General features: G+C 40.3%; 1 protein-coding gene across 3 annotated transcripts in view; it reads left to right on the top strand.

Moving 5' to 3' along the window:
* LRP1 (LDL receptor related protein 1) overlaps nucleotides 1–17,260 on the top strand; it is a 311,480-nt gene that overhangs the window by 234,674 nt on the left and 59,546 nt on the right. For all 3 annotated transcript variants that reach the window (XM_087925459.1, XM_026713764.2, XM_026713763.2), the window contains 9 exons: nucleotides 141–292; nucleotides 712–836; nucleotides 991–1,362; nucleotides 9,725–9,914; nucleotides 11,314–11,518; nucleotides 12,445–12,637; nucleotides 14,476–14,601; nucleotides 15,274–15,402; nucleotides 16,359–16,478. In XM_087925459.1, the coding sequence (XP_087781585.1) occupies nucleotides 141–292; nucleotides 712–836; nucleotides 991–1,362; nucleotides 9,725–9,914; nucleotides 11,314–11,518; nucleotides 12,445–12,637; nucleotides 14,476–14,601; nucleotides 15,274–15,402; nucleotides 16,359–16,478 (1,612 nt within the window). The remainder of the gene's footprint in view (nucleotides 1–140; nucleotides 293–711; nucleotides 837–990; nucleotides 1,363–9,724; nucleotides 9,915–11,313; nucleotides 11,519–12,444; nucleotides 12,638–14,475; nucleotides 14,602–15,273; nucleotides 15,403–16,358; nucleotides 16,479–17,260) is intronic.

Here is a 17,260-nt window from a genome sequence, read left to right as displayed (position 1 = left end):
TTCCTTGTTGGGATGTGATTTGAACTTAGGGGAAATGATAAATGGTTGGGAACTGATTGCCTGCATTTTACATTCACATTGGTATCTTTCATTATGTTACATCACTTGCAAGATGGACTGTCATCTGGATCTCTTTTTAGGATGGGAAACTTTACTGGTGTGATGCCCGGACAGATAAGATTGAACGCATCGACCTAGAGACCGGTGATAAGAGGGAGATTGTCCTATCCAGTAACAACATGGATATGTTCTCAGTATCTGTCTTTGAGGATTACGTCTACTGGAGTGACAGGTTTGTGTCTTGGTGCTGTGGGTCATGTCTGGAAGTGTTTTGCAAGCAACTGCATTTCTTCCATGTTCAGATAGAACTAGATTCGTTACGGAATTATATTGTTACATCTTTCTCAAACCCCTTCCATGCAAACCTAATTCGGTCTTTTGAAGTGGAAACATGCTGAGTTTTACAGATACACATGTGCCTGTGTCCAGTTTTAGATCTGTTAATTGAGGTGATGGATGGATACCCATAATATTTGTGTGTAAGATAATTAATATATCAGAATGCATGCCCGTTTAAGCATACGTGTGAACTGAAGATTTCTGGCACAGTGTTGTAAACAATAGTTTTCCTCGTTGTGTTTTGTTATGCAAGAGCTATGCTGGCAGAGTAGAATATCTCATAGTTGCATGCTTATCTGTGCCTCCTCCTAGGACTCATGCAAATGGATCCATTAAGAGGGGCAGCAAGGACAATGCATCAGAAATTGTGTCTCTACGCACAGGAATAGGAGTGCAGCTGAAGGACATCAAGGTGTTCAACAGAGCCAGGCAAAAGGGTATGTGAAGAATCCTGCACACAGAAGGGGCTGAGGGGCAGTATGGGCAGTGGAGATGGAATTTGTTACCTGAGTTTAAAACCTCCAGAGACGTAGAAGCAGGTTGTAAACCAACCTAACGCTGGCTGATTTTCCTCGTATCCCTTTTCTACAGGTACCAATGTGTGCGCGCTGAATAATGGCGACTGTCAGCAATTGTGTCTGTATCGAGGAGGAGGTCAGCGGACCTGTGCCTGTGCCCACGGAATGCTCTCTGAGGATGGTGTAACCTGCCGTGACTATGATGGGTACCTGCTCTATTCAGAACGGACCATTCTCAAAAGTATCCACTTATCCGATGAGAACAATCTCAATGCACCCATTAAGCCGTTTGAAGACAGCGAGCACATGAAAAACGTCATTGCCTTGGCTTTTGATTACCGCTATAGCAGCAAGGGCAGCAACCGCATCTTCTACAGTGACATTCACTTTGGCAACATCCAGCAAATCAATGATGATGGAACTGGGCGAAGGACTATAGTTGAAAGTAAGTTACTTTGGGATGTTCCCTCCCACCTTCTTCATCTTCTGGCTGCTTCCACCAAAGCGGCAATCCGATTGGAGGAAAGCTCCAGAAATAAATGCGTCACCACAAAGAGAAACTCTCAGAACAGCAGTTACATGGAAAGATTATTTTTGTGTGGGTTGAGGGATCTGCAGAATAAGGGAGCCTCACATTTCCAGGGCTGTGGCGTTGAAGCAGATCACTTTTATTAAAAGCCAAAATTCCAGGATGTTAAATGACTATTGTTTAAGTCTCTGCATTCAGGAGAACTTATAAAGGCTAGCTCACTGGATTTTCTTTCAATAGTTGGAATGTTTCCTGAAATAGCTATATTTGATAATATAGTTGTGCAACTTTCCTTCTGATTGATGGGATTCCTGTCCAGCTTCTGTTCACTTTGGGCTTCACCAACATTGGTGGATCATCCAGATTGGTTCACTAACAGGAGGGAGAAGTTGCTGCAGTTCAGCCGTAGGAAGAGAGTTGGATGAATGATCTGTATAAGGAACAGCTCATCTCAGATAATTAATGTCCAAAGGAAATATGTATGCTTGGTGTAGATACAGAGTGAAACATGGCTGTTTTGTTTTGGATAAAGACCACAATGAAATTTGTGTTTTGGGGTTAAAGGAAGAACAGGAAAAGCCAGGAAAACAGATCAGGGAAAATCTGGGAATTGGGTCAGTGGGAAAACTTAGGGATACTAGCAGTGGTGTAGTTGAGGGAGGGAAAGAAAGGACTAAAAAGAACAGGGCTTAGTGGGCCACTCTGACAGCTGTTTAGGAGACAGTTTAGGGCAGGGTGTCCAACCTTGGCACTTTAAGACTTGTGGACTTCAACTCCCAGAATTCCTCAGCCAGCTGGCTGAGGAATTCTGGGAGTTGAAGTCCACAAGTCTTAAAGTTGCCAAGGTTGGACACCCCTGGTTTAGGGAGAGAAGTGGCAACTCTCATCAGCCTTGCTTTAGCTGCCTTATAAAATCACCCCGGGATCCCTGTGGGTTTTGTTGTGACCTAAACAAATATCTTCCCAGTTTTGTCCTTGCTGAAACACAGCCTGTCTAGTTCTTCTGGAATGTAGTGTATTGTTCATGAAGATTATAGCTCACAAACTATAAGTGGATTACATCACTCCACTGTCAGGGACATTTCGTGAGGCAAAAACTTGGTCACAGCTTGTTTTGGCTGCATTTGTATCATTATCCTAGCTGATGTGTCTTAATGATTTGTTCAAAGTGCAGAAAAATAATCCATATACTGTGGTTGAACTATGCAGTACACCTATAATTTGTCTCAGCCATAAAATAACTTTGTTTTCCACTTCTGGTATTTATCACCTAACAACAGGCTGCAGGCTAGTCTGTTGAATTAAAAGTTTCTTTAATTCTGCCCTTATGACAACCATTCCGATCTTATTCTCAGCTGATTTAAATTAGTGGATGATATGCAGATACTTTGACCTGAAAGTTAGAGAGAGAGTATACACATTCCTTAACTCATCATATGGATTGCATTCTGATTTCTTACTTAATATGCAAAAATTCCTTAAACGTTCTTTTTAAAAAATGTGCAGTGCCTATTACTATAGATAGCACTGCAACAATTTCAGAAACAATGGACTGTGTGGATAAAATGTGACCTTCTTCTAAAGCCCCCCTCCCAGGAACAGTTATTACCTGGAGGAAGAGCTGAGTGGTGAAGCCTTCTTTCTCTTTTGCTGTTTAATCTGTTAGGAGGGAAGAAAGCATATCTATACTTTTAGGGGATTTTGACAGTTCTTATAAATCAGACTGCTCTTGACTGTGAGTTGCCAGATAATTTTCCATTAGGGAAAAGAATTAAATGGTATAGCAATACTTATCTCCAGGAACACTTAGACACTGCAAGTGGCATAGAATAATCTCCATTCCGTATCTCCTTCAGATGACATCTGTTACAACACAATGTATGACATGTTGTTATCATGCAATGCTATGTTTTGCTTTGTCCTCCTACCATTGGCTGGAGCAGAGAAAGGCACCGGAAGAGTAACAGTGTCCCACAACAGTTCTTTCATTTATGACATCTGGTTTCATCTCTAAAACAGACACTGAGCTGACAATAAGATAACTTGGGCTTTTTTGCAAGGAAAAGCTTTTCAGCATTCAGACAATACACTGATTCCGAACTTCCTGCATTTGAACAGAAAAGAATTTCATTCATATTCATCAAGCATGTTTCCTCCCCCCCCCTTCTGTTCTTCTGTTTGCCTTTCCAAACTCTAGGAAGTCAACGGCTGTAGAAGTAGGGGGGACTTTTTGAAGTAACTCTCTTCCATATGTAATCAAAGAGGCAAATTAGAATATAATATGCAGAGAAGAAGCAACAACCAAGAATTAGTTTCTACTGTGCATCTTTATGTAATTATACATGTTTTGAAAAGATGATGATAGTGATAATTGTTATTATAACAAACATTCCAAAATCAGTATTTGGATGGTACTTCAAAGTCATACAATGTAGGCAAACTTTTTTAGTTTCCCAGAACTTTTCAAGAGATAACCAAGAAGTGATAGAGTAAGCTCTTCACCAGTATTTATAACCGTAGCAAAGGTCTGAATTGTAAGATGTAATTTTCATAATGAAATTATTGTAAAAAATTTAACATAGTTCTGAACATGAATTAGGAATAATAATACTCCTAATTCCCCATTTCCCTGTTTAATATTTATTAGTTCCTCCTAAAGCTATTAATACATAGCTCTGCTAGTAGTTATAAGCTTTTAAATAAACTCTTATAGTTATGTATCTATGGCCCTATTAATTTCAATTACTTCAGCACACAACATTTGCTCCATAGTCTATGGGAGAAAGCAGAATCCTATTTAAGTGCTAGTCAATAGTACAATATTGCCCAGGTTCTTCCTGAAGTAAAACGACCATATAAGGCCTAAATGGGAAAACCTTTCTGTAAAATTGAAGTTTTTTAAAAAAATATTAAGTATGTTCCCATTGTCATATAGGAGGAATTTGGCAGTGTCCCTTAGCTGAATATCAGGTGGTTGATACTTTGCTTCTGCAATTAAACTACAACTGATAACTGCAGTAGTCAGTGGCTAAGCATTGAAAGCCCTTCTTGATACAGATGTATTTTAATTCAATGCATTTTTATTTTCCCAGGGTACATCTCTCAAGAGAACAGATGTATATTTTAGAAACTCGTGGTAAATCCAGGTTTATGACTGTAGCTAAGGTCCCAGTGGAAGTTGGGGAGGGAGGAACAAGCCTTTTTCTATGGGTAGGACGACCCCTGAATTGCTTTATGACATTATCCTGGGACAAGACTTTCCCAGTTTGAGAGGATTCTTGGACACAGTATCTGCTTTTATTGCTCAAACATGATTCCAGACTCAATGACTGTGGAATGAACTACCTGATCCTCAGGGAATTCTGAAAGAAGTTCTTGGGAAGACTAGGAAGTTCAACACCCAAAACTAAAAAGACAAGCCAACTCTCTATATAAAGAGCAATTCAGGGAACAGAATAGAATCTGAGTGGAATCTCTCTTGAAAATATGGGTGAACCCTAGGTATCTGATTCCCTTCTACAGAATATATATTCCAAACTGAAGAGTCTTTTGTCAGGGAAAAGATGATCATTTAGAAGAATGACATGCTGTAAGAATCTGGTAAACACAGCTCTAGATAAGAGTGATTTTCATGGAATGCAGATCTCTAATGAGAACCAATCGTACCATATTCTGGCATTAGTATATATACATCCATATTGGTTGTGTCTTTTTGTGGCCAGGAATATATGCTGATACTTGCCAGTTTGGGGCATTTGTGTTGAATGCCAAATGTTGAATTTCCTCAAAGGTGTGAAGAAAGCTCTATTGGTCCTTTCACCCATTTAATTGTATTTTCTGTAAAATAGCTGTGGGCATACAAGACTCATTAGAAAATTATCATTGGAGTATTAGGATAATTCCTATGTTGTGCGGTTATGCCAAATTCTTCAGGAGTTTGCCCTCAGGATGGTTACCAGGTAGATAATAAGCCTTGGTGGAACTGTTTTTCAGGGTTGAATCCCTAATAAAATACATACTAAAGCAAAATATCTCACTAGGCAAACCTCTGCTTTGTTAAATCAATTGTACTGGGGCTAGGAGGAAGCACTCAAAAACTGATTTGATTGATTGTGGTTACTAGCCTGAAGGCAATATCAGAAAAGATAAGAAAGAGACTCAGAAAAATGAATTGAGTGTCTCAGAACAAGAATAAAGAAAGGATGGTTGAGAAGCAAATTAAGCAATAAATATCTTTCTAGAGTTCAAATTCAATAAGGAATTAGAAATCAAAACTTTCCCTTACTGCTCCTAGACTGGTAGTCTGCTAGAAGGATTCAACCAATGAATGTTCGAGGAATGTGTCAGAGCCTTCCATTCTTATTGTCTGGAGATTCCCCGTCTTAAATACAAATCCCATTCTTATTGGTTTAATTGGGAAATTCCAAAGGCCCCTATTTCCTTCAGGTTGCCCTTTCAGATGATATGGGGAACTTGGGAGGAAAACCCAAGCCACTTTCAAGCAATGGACAGTAAGTTATATATGTGTATAAGGATAGTGTTAGACTAGATGTGAGAAGCCGGCCTTAGAGAACATTCAGCAAATCTATTTAAAAAGTGTATCATGGGCAGCATAATAAGCTCAAGCTGAATTTGTTAAAAGAGGTGAAAGGGGAAAAACCCAGTAACCACAGCTTATTGCTTCATACACAATTAAGCATTTGGTGCTAAAAACCTTCCAAATAAATTATGTGATTTGACAGCTTTGTCATTTCCGTCCTTCGAAGGTCAATAAATTGAGGCTTGTTGGGGGCAATAGGCTGACTCTGTAAACCGTTAAGAGGGCTGTAAAGGACTGTGAAGTGGTATATAAGCTTAAGTGCTATTGCTATGTGTAAATTTTTGTTAATACAAGACTTTGCAGGTCTTTTTGCCATACACATGTTTACAGAAAAACAGTCCAGTTGAACAGAAACAGAGAATATTAATTTTTCATCTTTTCCAACATTTTCCTATTCCTGAACATTATAGGGAAGATTTAAAGAACACAATTGGGCTTCACATAAATTGCCTTGCACATTAGTTCATCTGCTATTTCCCAGAAAACTTTTCTGGCAATATTATTCATAAATTAGTACTCAGGCCAACCAGTAATGTCAATTCACAGCCAGAGATATTGCAACAACAAGCATTCAATATAAAACATAGTTCAAGTGGAAAAGATAATTTCAGAAGTTCAAGCTTGGGGGAATTTTAGGTGAAGCGTTTTCCAATTTAATTGAAAACTAGGCAAGGACTGGTATGCATTGTTCTTCTTTTTTCTTCTGCATACCACAGATAAAGCTTTTTAAACATTACTAAGAAAAAGAATCAAGCTTAGTAATGGAATGAAATTATGTTTTCATTAAATCCTTCTTACAAGCAAAACCATTTGTGCTTAGTTTCATTAGAAATGAAAACCTAGGTCAAGTTTATTTTTAATTGTAATTATGACTTGATTGTTTTAAAAATTAAAAGTGAGTAAGGGAATGGGAGATGTAAAAGTTTCTAAAAACTAAAAAGATGTGATGATGAAAGGTTTGGGAACCCCCTACTGTGTGTTGCATTAAGTGGTTGCTAGGTGCTTTCAAGAATTACCTTTGGATAATTCTTTGGGTCTTTCTTCACTTTCCTGGATACAGCACAGAGTGACCCTGCTCCCTACCAACCAAGTGGATTACTAAATATGAGCACTGCCCACAGATTAGTTCTAAGGGGTTTCAAAAATTAGAGCCACGGGACATCATGTTGTTGCTAGCAGCTCATGCATGTAACCGAATTTTGGGAATGTGCTGAGAAAGGCACGGTCATATTTCTCTTATTTCTTGTTGATTTCTCACGTTTCTTTCATAAGTTTGTCCCGTTCTGCTTCCAGCAAAAAGAATCTCCCTTCTTTTCTTGCGTATTGAGTTGTACGTATAAATTATGGCAATGGTTTTAATGAGATTTAAAACCCTTTTCTGCTTGTGGGCATTTGTTAGCTGCTAGCAAGGAAGGAAATCAAGCTCGTACCCTGCGTGTCTCATTTGCTTTTTCAAACAGTGGCTTGGGGCCTACCAGGAGATGATGGATTCATTTCATTTTGAGATGAACCAATTAGTCCCCTTTTGTTTATTAACTTGAGGGAGGGTATCGGCATTCCTAGATGGAAAACTGCCAAGTGACTTGTCCAAGTGTTGTTTTTCTACCATTAATCAGTCAGTCCAGTGAAAGGAAACATGGGGGTGTGTGGTGTGAATTAATTTCCAGATATGGGTGAACTTCAGCACCTGTCATCTTTTGCCATTCTGACCTGCTAGGGCACTGACTTTCAGCAACAGCTAGATGGCCACAGGTTCCCCATCCGTGTTTGTTTGTTTGTTAGATTTATTTGCCACCCATCTCATTTCAAAGTGACTCGGAGTGGCTGACACCATTAAAAGCATTAAAACCATAAAAGATAAATATTTCTAAAACAATCAAAAATAGAAACCAGAGTCAAAATAAAATTATAGTTCAAAAATGGTTCAAAAAGGGGGCAACAGGGTGCATGAAGTGGGATTGCCTTTTAATTCATCAATCACCTCCAGTGTGATGGTTCCCTCTTGAGGCCCCAAGCTATCCGATAGAGCCAGGTCAGAAGGGTGGAAGCCCATTTCATCTCAAGAGGGCAAGATTTCCAAAGGGCAGGCCAACACGTGTGGGATGGGCCAGTCCCAGTGGAGTGAGAACAGTGATGGGATTCAAACATTTTTTGCTACCAGTTCTGTGGGCGTGGCAGGGGAAGGATACTGTAGTACTGTACTATTCCCTCCCCACTCCTGGGGGAAGGTTACTGCAAAATCCCATTTCCTCCCCACCCCATTAACCTGCTTTCCAGCTTCGTTCTCCTGTGCAGGGCAACCAAAGAAGACCCAGCCAATCAGCTGGGACTCGGGAGGCAGAGAATAGATGGGGGCGGGGCCAGTCAGAGGTGGTATTTGCCGGTTCTCCGAACTACTCAAAATTTCCACTACCGGTTCTCCAGAACTGATCAGAACCTGATGAATACCACCTCTGCGTGAGACAGTTTTCTAAATAACCTGGCCCCATGCCATGCAGGGCTTTAAAGGTAACAACCAACACCTTGAATTGCATTCGAAGCAAACTGGCAGCCAGTGCAGCTTACAGAGCAGTGGTGCAATATGGGCCACTGTAGGGCTCCCCAAAACTCTTCCAATTATAATGAAAGGTAGTAAGATTTGTGGGCCTTGAATCAGATTGGGGCTCAGTCAGTTAATAAACGTGACTTAGAATAACTTAGAATAACTTTATTGTCACTTTGAATGTACCCTAAATTTGGGGTATTCTGTGCTCTATATTTTGAGATGCATTGAAAATTGCTTATCAAGATAGCTTTCTTTATTTTCCTTGCTAATTTTGAAGGATGAGCGAAACCAGATATAAGTCTGTGATGGCATTTCCACTCCCACATTTATTTAAGATGAAAGGCAGAAAGAAGCAGCAACATATAATCAGAATCCTCTCTGAGGAATTACGGGCGTATAATTAGAATGGCATGGGTTTCTCAAGAAGGGGACAAAACTAAACCACGCTTTTGTGCCTAGCAGCAGGGAAATGGGAGATCACTCTTCCCATTTGTTGAAGTCAGGTGGGGTAGCTTTCATGGTAGCAGATAATACAGATACGGATAGTCCTCAGCTTAAGACCACTGTTGACCCCAACATTTATGTTGCTAAGTGAGAAATTTGTTAAGTGAGTTTTGCCCCATTTTACAATTTTTTCTTGCCACAGTTGTGAAGTGAATCACACCGCAGGCATTCAATTAGGAATGCAGTTGTTAAGTGAATCTAGTTTCCCCATTGACTTTGCTTGTCAGAAGGTCGCAAAAGGGGAATCACATGACTCCAGGACACTGCCACTATCATAAATGTGCATCAGTTGTCAAGCATCCAAATGTAAATCATGTGACTGTGGAGATGTTGCAAAGGTCATAAGTGTGAAAAATGGTCATAAGTCAATTTTTACCAGTGCCATTGTAACATCGAACGGTCACTGAACAAACTGTCGTAAGTTGAGGACTACCCCATAGTTCATTTCAAATGTTTTCTGTTTTGTTGGGTCAGTTGTACTGGGGAAAAGTGATATTGACTGTGAGGCAATATCAGGACAAAATAAGAAAGGGGCTCAGAATAACGAGGAGTGGCTCAGAACAAGAATAAAGAAGTGAGAATTGGGAACTGGACATACTAAGTAACAAATCCCATTTTCCCTTTAACAGATGTTGGTTCTGTTGAGGGATTGGCTTATCACCGAGGCTGGGACGCCTTATACTGGACAAGCTACACTACTTCTACCATCACACGGCATACTGTGAACCAGACACGTGTGGGAGCTTTTGAAAGAGAAACGGTGATCACTATGTCCGGAGATGACCACCCTCGAGCCTTCGTACTGGATGAATGCCAGAAGTAAGTTCTAGTATCCCTTGGGTGACTGAAAAACAACACTTCAGAATCACTAGGGCTCATTCATACACTCATTTATTTCCTTGTTCATTTGATTATACATATATTTTGTTCTTCATACTTCTTTCCTGTAAGGATTTTACATCAGTTGACAGACTTAAAATAACCTGAATCCATTAAAACAAGAATAAGCACATAACAGCATTGCTAAACCAACCACCATGCTAAATATATTCACAAGTCCTATGCCCTTCTTCTTTTTTTTAAAAAAAAAAATTCAACTCCTGAATTTTCCAAATAAAAGTTGCCACATTAGAAAGGTTATCTTTTCTGCCCCACACTTGTATGGATGAAGAGCTCCTGAATTAGCCTTGCTTTGATAAGCTTAAGGCGTGAAATAAGTTTGGATTTAGCAATGAACAGTGTCATCTATGCAATCCTTCAGCATATGCATTCCTTTCTCGTGAGTCTGCAGATGAAATAGAAAATATTTCATTTTTGCTTAGCATCATACACTTGGATAAATTGTGGTTACTTTGGATTATGCATTACTGAAAGTAAGCCATCTTCAAATTATAACTTACTGGTTTGCTCAGCCAATATAACTTAAGATGAATCATAGGTTAGGTTTGAATATAATAAACTAATTCTCTAAAATTCAAATGGAATATTTACAATTTCCCCTTTATAGCTGTGCTAAAGGGGGTATAAGGAATGGGATACATTAATTTGAGGCCTGTGTCTGTCACTGAATTATATATCTGAAGTAGCCCAGTGATTTTCACATCTCAGGCTGTGAACTTTAAAGGCCATCATTATTTAAATAGTAATAGCAATAGCACTTAGACTTAATACTGCCCCATAACGCTTTGCAGGACTCTCTCTATGGTTTATAACATCAGCATATTGGCTCCCAATAATCTGGGTCCTCATTTTACTCACCTCAGAAGGATGGAAGGCTGAGTCAACCTTGAGCCCCATCAGGATTGAACTACTGACTATAGGCAGAGTTAGCCTGCAATACTGCATTTTAATCACAAGACCACTAGGGCGCCTTAAAACTGAGTGAATATAAGTTAACAGCCAATTCTGCGGTTTAAAATTAAAATAAGTATAATCTCTGTTACAAACAGCCTTCATAAGCCTATCTGTCATGGTTTGGGATCACATTCTAAATATTGTTCAGACTATATGAAGCTGATTACAGCAGTGAAGCCTAGATTAGTTTTGCTGTAGCATCATATATTGCCATAGCTAGATCTTCCTTTCTCTAATAAGGATGCAGGGAACATACCAGCAACTGGAGATCCAGGAGAAACCACCTCCGCCCAGTGCCTCAGCTTTCCCTCTTTCAACTTACGCAGCACTTTTCCTCTGTAATTTGTTTTCTCCTCTCCTCCAGCCTGATGTTCTGGACCAACTGGAATGAACAACATCCCAGCATCATGCGAGCTACGCTGACAGGGGCCAACATGATCACCATCATTGACAAAGACATCCGCACACCCAACGGTCTGGCCATTGACCACAAGGCAGAGAAAATCTACTTTTCTGATGCCACCCTGGACAAGATAGAGCGATGTGAATATGATGGCTCCAAACGATATGTATGTCCCATAGTTCTATCAACTGTGCTTCCCCCCACCCACCCCCAGAAAGCCTGCAAAGCAGGCTTCCCTGGTATAATATCTTCTGGATATGTTGGTGCTATCAGTCCCAGAATTCTTGGCCAGCATGGCGACTAATAATTCTGGGAATTTATTTCCAGCATATATGGAGAACGAGAAGAGAATAAAGCCATAGTGAAAGCTTGCTTTTTGACCTTGATGTGTACTGTATGTCCATCCTGTCTTTCCATTTTGATAAAGAGGATACACTGCAAATAAGTTTGTCAGACATGATATGAAGTAGTTGTGTATTCCTCCAGTTCCTCCTATGAACCTCGGGTATAAGTTTTCAGAGAGCTTATGTGGTCAATTCTAACTCATTCCTACAAGCTATTTGCTTTTCTTACCTCTTTTCCATTAGTTGCTTACCTGAATTGTATCTCGTGATCAGGTCCTGAAAAAGAGCCAAGGTCTCTGTATTTAATCTCTTTCTCAAATGTATTGTCATAGCAACAGCATGGTGGAGATAAGGCTGAGAGGGAAGTCACTGGGCCAAGAGCTCAGAGCTGAGTGGAGGTAGAGACTTAGATCTGCAGTGTCACATGCTATCCAGTGCTAAAATTACTGCATCATGTTGATTGTGTGAAGATTACAAGCATCTTCCTTTCAGATCTGTCAGGTGGATGCTCCTTTCCAACATCTCAAGTAGAAGTTGCAGTTAAATTCATTGCAATTACTTCTGGAAAGCAGCAGGTTCCCTTATTATTTATGGAATACTGAGTAAGGGGAAAAAAGGAAGATTAAGAGAAAATGCTTGGCGAGAAGCCATTGCCCATTAATGCGTAGAAGGAATGGGTTTAAGATGATAATATCTGGCTATTGACATCCTGCTTCTTCCCTGCTAATACTGTGATAACATCCAACAGGTGATCTTGAAAGCAGAGCCAGTGCACCCCTTCGGCTTGGCTGTCTATGGTGACAATATCTTCTGGACAGACTGGGTGCGTCGTGCTGTGCAGCGTGCCAACAAATATGTGGGCTCTGGCATGAAACACCTACGCACTGACATCCCCCAGCAACCTATGGGAATCATTGCCGTGGCCAATGACACCAACAGCTGTAAGAAGAACCACTTACCCTTTGGGGAGGGTGTGGGTGGCAGTCTGCCATGGGGAAGGGGTGGGCATTCCTTATAACAAGGGTCTTCAAACTTGGCAAGTTTAAGACTGGTGGACTTCAATTCCCAGAATTCCTCAGCTAGCATGACTGGGGAAGGCATTCTGGGAGTTGAAGTCCCACAAGTCTTAAAGCTGTCAAGTTTGAAGACCCCAGCCTTATAAGGTTATTGTCAGGGTTCCAAGCAGTAACTCCACAGAAAGCAGAACTCCAAGGCAAGCATATTCCTCAAAGGACATTTTTTTTGGCGATATCATATTGGCATAATTTGTGAAAACCAACTCTTAAAGTTCCTGTGATTTTCATCTGATTAAAAAGTGAAAGTTTCCCCTTTTGCCAAACAATCAATCACATTGTCCAGTAAAGGTACTGGCTAGTCGCTTGGTAACCAGACTTTTCCTCTCCCCAGCCACCTGTTGGAATGTCCTTGGTTCCCACAGGAAACCATTTTGTTTTGGCTACAAAAAAAACCTATCTAACAGTGTTCCCCGTCCCTATCCCATCTTCACATTGTGGCAACCCTGAAGCCTCCAAAATGGCCCATTTTCTTTAGAGTTGACAGTGATTTTACACTTCTCACAACAACCTTACCGTTGCTTGAATCAGCACTGCAGCAATGAATTCTGAGGCAACTCTTCTTTTTTTTTTTGCTGGCCCTAAAGGGAGAACTCTTAGATCTTTCCGAGTGTTCCTGTGCAGATTATTTTATTATCCATTCGCATTATATTAGCACTGATAATCTTACTCTCTCTTTTTGGGGAGAAAGACGTCACTTGATATTTGGCTTATTTTTATTTGAGTGTTTCCCAAACATTGCTCATCTTTGGCCTCGCACAGCATGATACAGGTTTTTAACTGTTTTACCCAAATGTCTACCTTGCACAACATTTTGTCTCTCAAATCAGCCCTCATAAAGCAAACAAACCATATTTTCCCCTGACTATTTTCCTTTCAACCTTTTCCCCTTACTCCTTTCTATCAATAACTGGTAATTGTTTCTCAGCGTGAAAACTCCAATCTGAGCACTGAGAAATCACAGACATTGTTAACCATTTCTATATTACTTGTTGCACTGTAGTCAGATTAAAAAATATACAGGTTGATTTGTGTTGTGTAAAAGAAACACAGGGCTCTCGTGCCCTGATAGTAAGATCAATGTAGAGCAAGGCTCTTCAAACTTGGCAAGTTTAAGCCTTGTGAAATTCAGTTCTCAAAATTTCTGAGCTAATATGACTGGAGGAGGAATTCTGGGAGTTGAAGTCTACAAGTCTTAAAGCTGTCGAGTTTGAAGACTCCTGATGTAGAGTAAAACAGCCTGAAACAACTTGTTGTTCTATTGCTTTTTCATATTCTGCAGTATCAGGTGAATTACATTATTTCTGACACTGATAGTGACTATGTAAGAGTTTAATTTTCTGACCTAGATAGATTATTTATCAGTGGTACGTAGTTGAGGCTCAGCTTAATCACAAACCCAACTAAAGCTTAGGGCTTTATCCTGGCAGGCTTTTCACATAAGACCCATGCCGAGACAAGTGGAAAGAAATATGATTAGCTTTCAGTCTTTCCCAGAAAAAAAGTCTGACTCAGTTTTGAAAATAGATGGTGTGGTTCAGTTATTTGTTGATGTGGTTTTCAAACAAAAATACCTGGAAACTACATTAAATGCCCAGTCAACCAACCTTTCATCACCACTTTTAGATAGTTCCAATCTACTGTATATCTCCAACCCCATTTATTTATGGGCTTCATTCTCCTTACTCTGGTTTTCTTCCACTTAGGTGAGCTATCTCTGTGCAGACTAAACAATGGTGGTTGCCAGGATCTGTGCCTCCTCTCAGCCAATGGAGAAGTGACATGCTCTTGCCGGGGAGGCAGAACTCTTCAGGAGGACCTTACCTGCAGAGGTAAGTATTCACACTGGGTAATGAAACATGAATGGAATAAAAGCATGTGAACTGGGATGATAGTTCCTATGAAATACACTCATACTGAGCAGGCACAGAATGAGAGATCTACTCATCCAGGGTTTGGTCTTCAAAGCCTCTTTGGATCTGGGGACAACAGGAGAAAATCCACAAATTGTATTTTGTCCTAAAGCACATGTACCATGCAGCAATTATCCCAGAATGAGTAGAGGGCAGTGCTGTGAGTATTCTCGGGAGCCAAGGAGATGAGTGTGTGATTTTAATAAATTCAGTAGAGATTCTCATTCCAAGAAGCAGTTTAACATGGCAGGCACTAAACAGTGCCTAGAGAAAAGAGCCATCTGATTTCTGGAAAGAAAGCTCTTGCTGCTGCTCATTTCTTATGATGAGTGTGACATAGAGGGAAATAGGGGTGCATGTAGTTAGCCGAAGTGTCCAGGGTTTCTGCACTGATATTTTGCCAGTTTTTTATTGTTCAGAAGTTTAGCTATTGATCTTTCTGCATGGACTTACAAGAGCTTTTTCACTTGATACAGCAGGTGTCTAGTCTAAAATGTATCTTCTGAATGGGATTTCGGGGCACATTTCAGTAAAATGGGAGTTGAGAGATGGGTGTGTTTTCACAAATATGTGGTGTTCTCCCTTCCTTAGCTTCCAACTCCACCTGTAATGTACACAATGAGTTTGAATGTGGAAATGGCGATTGCATTGACTTCAGTGAAACCTGCGATCGTGTGGCCCACTGCAAAGACAGATCAGATGAAAAGCCATCCTACTGCAGTAAGATTTTTTTCTCTCTCTCTCATTTTTCTTCTTTTCTCCTTCCTTTAGCTAGCCTGCTTGTGGAGATGTTTTAATATTCTAGACCAATGTTTCAAAACCTTGCAACTTTAAGACTGTCGCTGTCAGGATTCCGGCATTTACTCCAATTAAATCATGAGCCTCGAGCCACACTCCCAAAACTAAAAAGGGATTTATTTGAAGTAACATTCTACTTCAACTCTGAGAATTCTCCCAGCCAGCTTTTCTGCTCTAGATTAAATAATTCTGTATTTCTGGGCATATCTTGGAGAAGAATTTATCCATTGCTTGACAGGTTATCAGGAAGATTGTTGGAATATTTTTTTTTCTTCTCTTCAAGTTTAAAAAGAGTGCTTTTTTGTTTCACTCTTAAGTTTGTAGTTTGAGGGTTTTTCAAAATAAGATTTGATAAATTTGTCACGTACCTTTTGCATGGAAGCGAAAACTGGTGGACAGAATGAACTCACTCCAGGGTTACTAAAGTTGGAATTTTAAAAAAAGACAAACCCCTAATCCTTCTCAACCCCTAGGCTCTGCTGAAACCTGACATTCAGCTTGACTTTCCCCCTTTGAGCGGGAAACTTCATAAAAATCTGAAGCTCCTAACTGAAAGAGAAGAGTCAGGGGCTTGTTTCTGTGCACCACACAGCTATTCTTTATGCAACACTTTGTGAATGTAGGCAGAGCACTATAGCTCCTTTTCCAGCAAAATGTTCAGTCTCCTGGAATTCCGGAGTAGGGAATGCCTGTTGCATTTTTTTTTTCATCCAGCTCCAAGCTGAGAGGAGGTAGATGTAACAAACCTGCTGACCTTCCTTTCTACTCAGAGGCTTGCTAGTACTTGCTTCACTCCGTTGATAATTAAATTACGTTCCGATCCATTGTCTTTCAGCTACTCACTCCCTGTTCTCTCTGTTGCTTATTTTGCCTTGCAGACAGCCGCAAGTGTAAGAAGGGCTACTTGCACTGTGCCAACAAACGGTGTATACCCATCAAGGACTGGTGCAATGGTGTGGATGACTGTGGGGACAACTCAGATGAAGTGCCTTGCAACAGTAAGCTTTAAGAGGGGAAGCCAGTCAGGACGTATATGCCCTTTCACTTCTTTTCTAAAGCACTATAATAATACTTAGCAACTGTTTTCTGAAACAGTTCAGTAATTAATTTAAACTAAATTATTAAACATGTACAGAAAAAAATGCTAGCTGGGCCCCATAAAGTGCCTCCTGTGTTAAATCTTGCTTGACCCTCCTCTGTCTTTCCAATCTGCCCCAACCTAACCTTCTTTGGGACATATTTCAAGGATAAAAAATGTGGCATTGGGATGCAGGCAGTAGGGAAAATGTGTATATGACCTGGACATTTTGGAGCATGGGGAGCGGGATTCTTTTTTGTCTTGTCAATCAAATTAAAGTCATTGAAGCTCCCATTAAATACCGGACACAGAAAATCTTTTTGTTTTTCTGTTTTGTTTTTCCAAGTTACCCAGCATTTTCTTTAAGAGGCATGAGCTTTGCCTTTGTAAGGTTTTACTCCTTTTCGCTCCTAAATTCAGCAGCAGAGCTGCTTGTTTGTCTGCTCTGCTGGTTGCCTCCAAATGCTAAAGCTCACACAGCCTCCTCCTTCAACAGCCCCCTCATCCAGTATTTGAAAACTCTTGTTGTTTTATAGGCCATTCCTACACTGGGAAATGGCTTAAAGCAGTGGTTCTCAACCTTCCTAATGCCGCAACCGTTTAATACAGTTCCTCATGTTATGGTGACCTCCAACCATAAAATTATGGTTCGGTTCCTGAGACCATCAAAAATATGTGTTTTCCGGTGGTCCTAGGCAACCC

The sequence above is a fragment of the Pseudonaja textilis genome, chromosome 2 (genome assembly GCF_049901715.1).
Source record: "Pseudonaja textilis isolate UNSWEBS1 chromosome 2, rPseTex1.2, whole genome shotgun sequence".
Classification (NCBI taxonomy): domain Eukaryota; kingdom Metazoa; phylum Chordata; class Lepidosauria; order Squamata; family Elapidae; genus Pseudonaja; species Pseudonaja textilis.
Note: the sequence above shows the minus strand (reverse complement) of the source record. Positions and strands in the feature narration are given on the sequence as shown.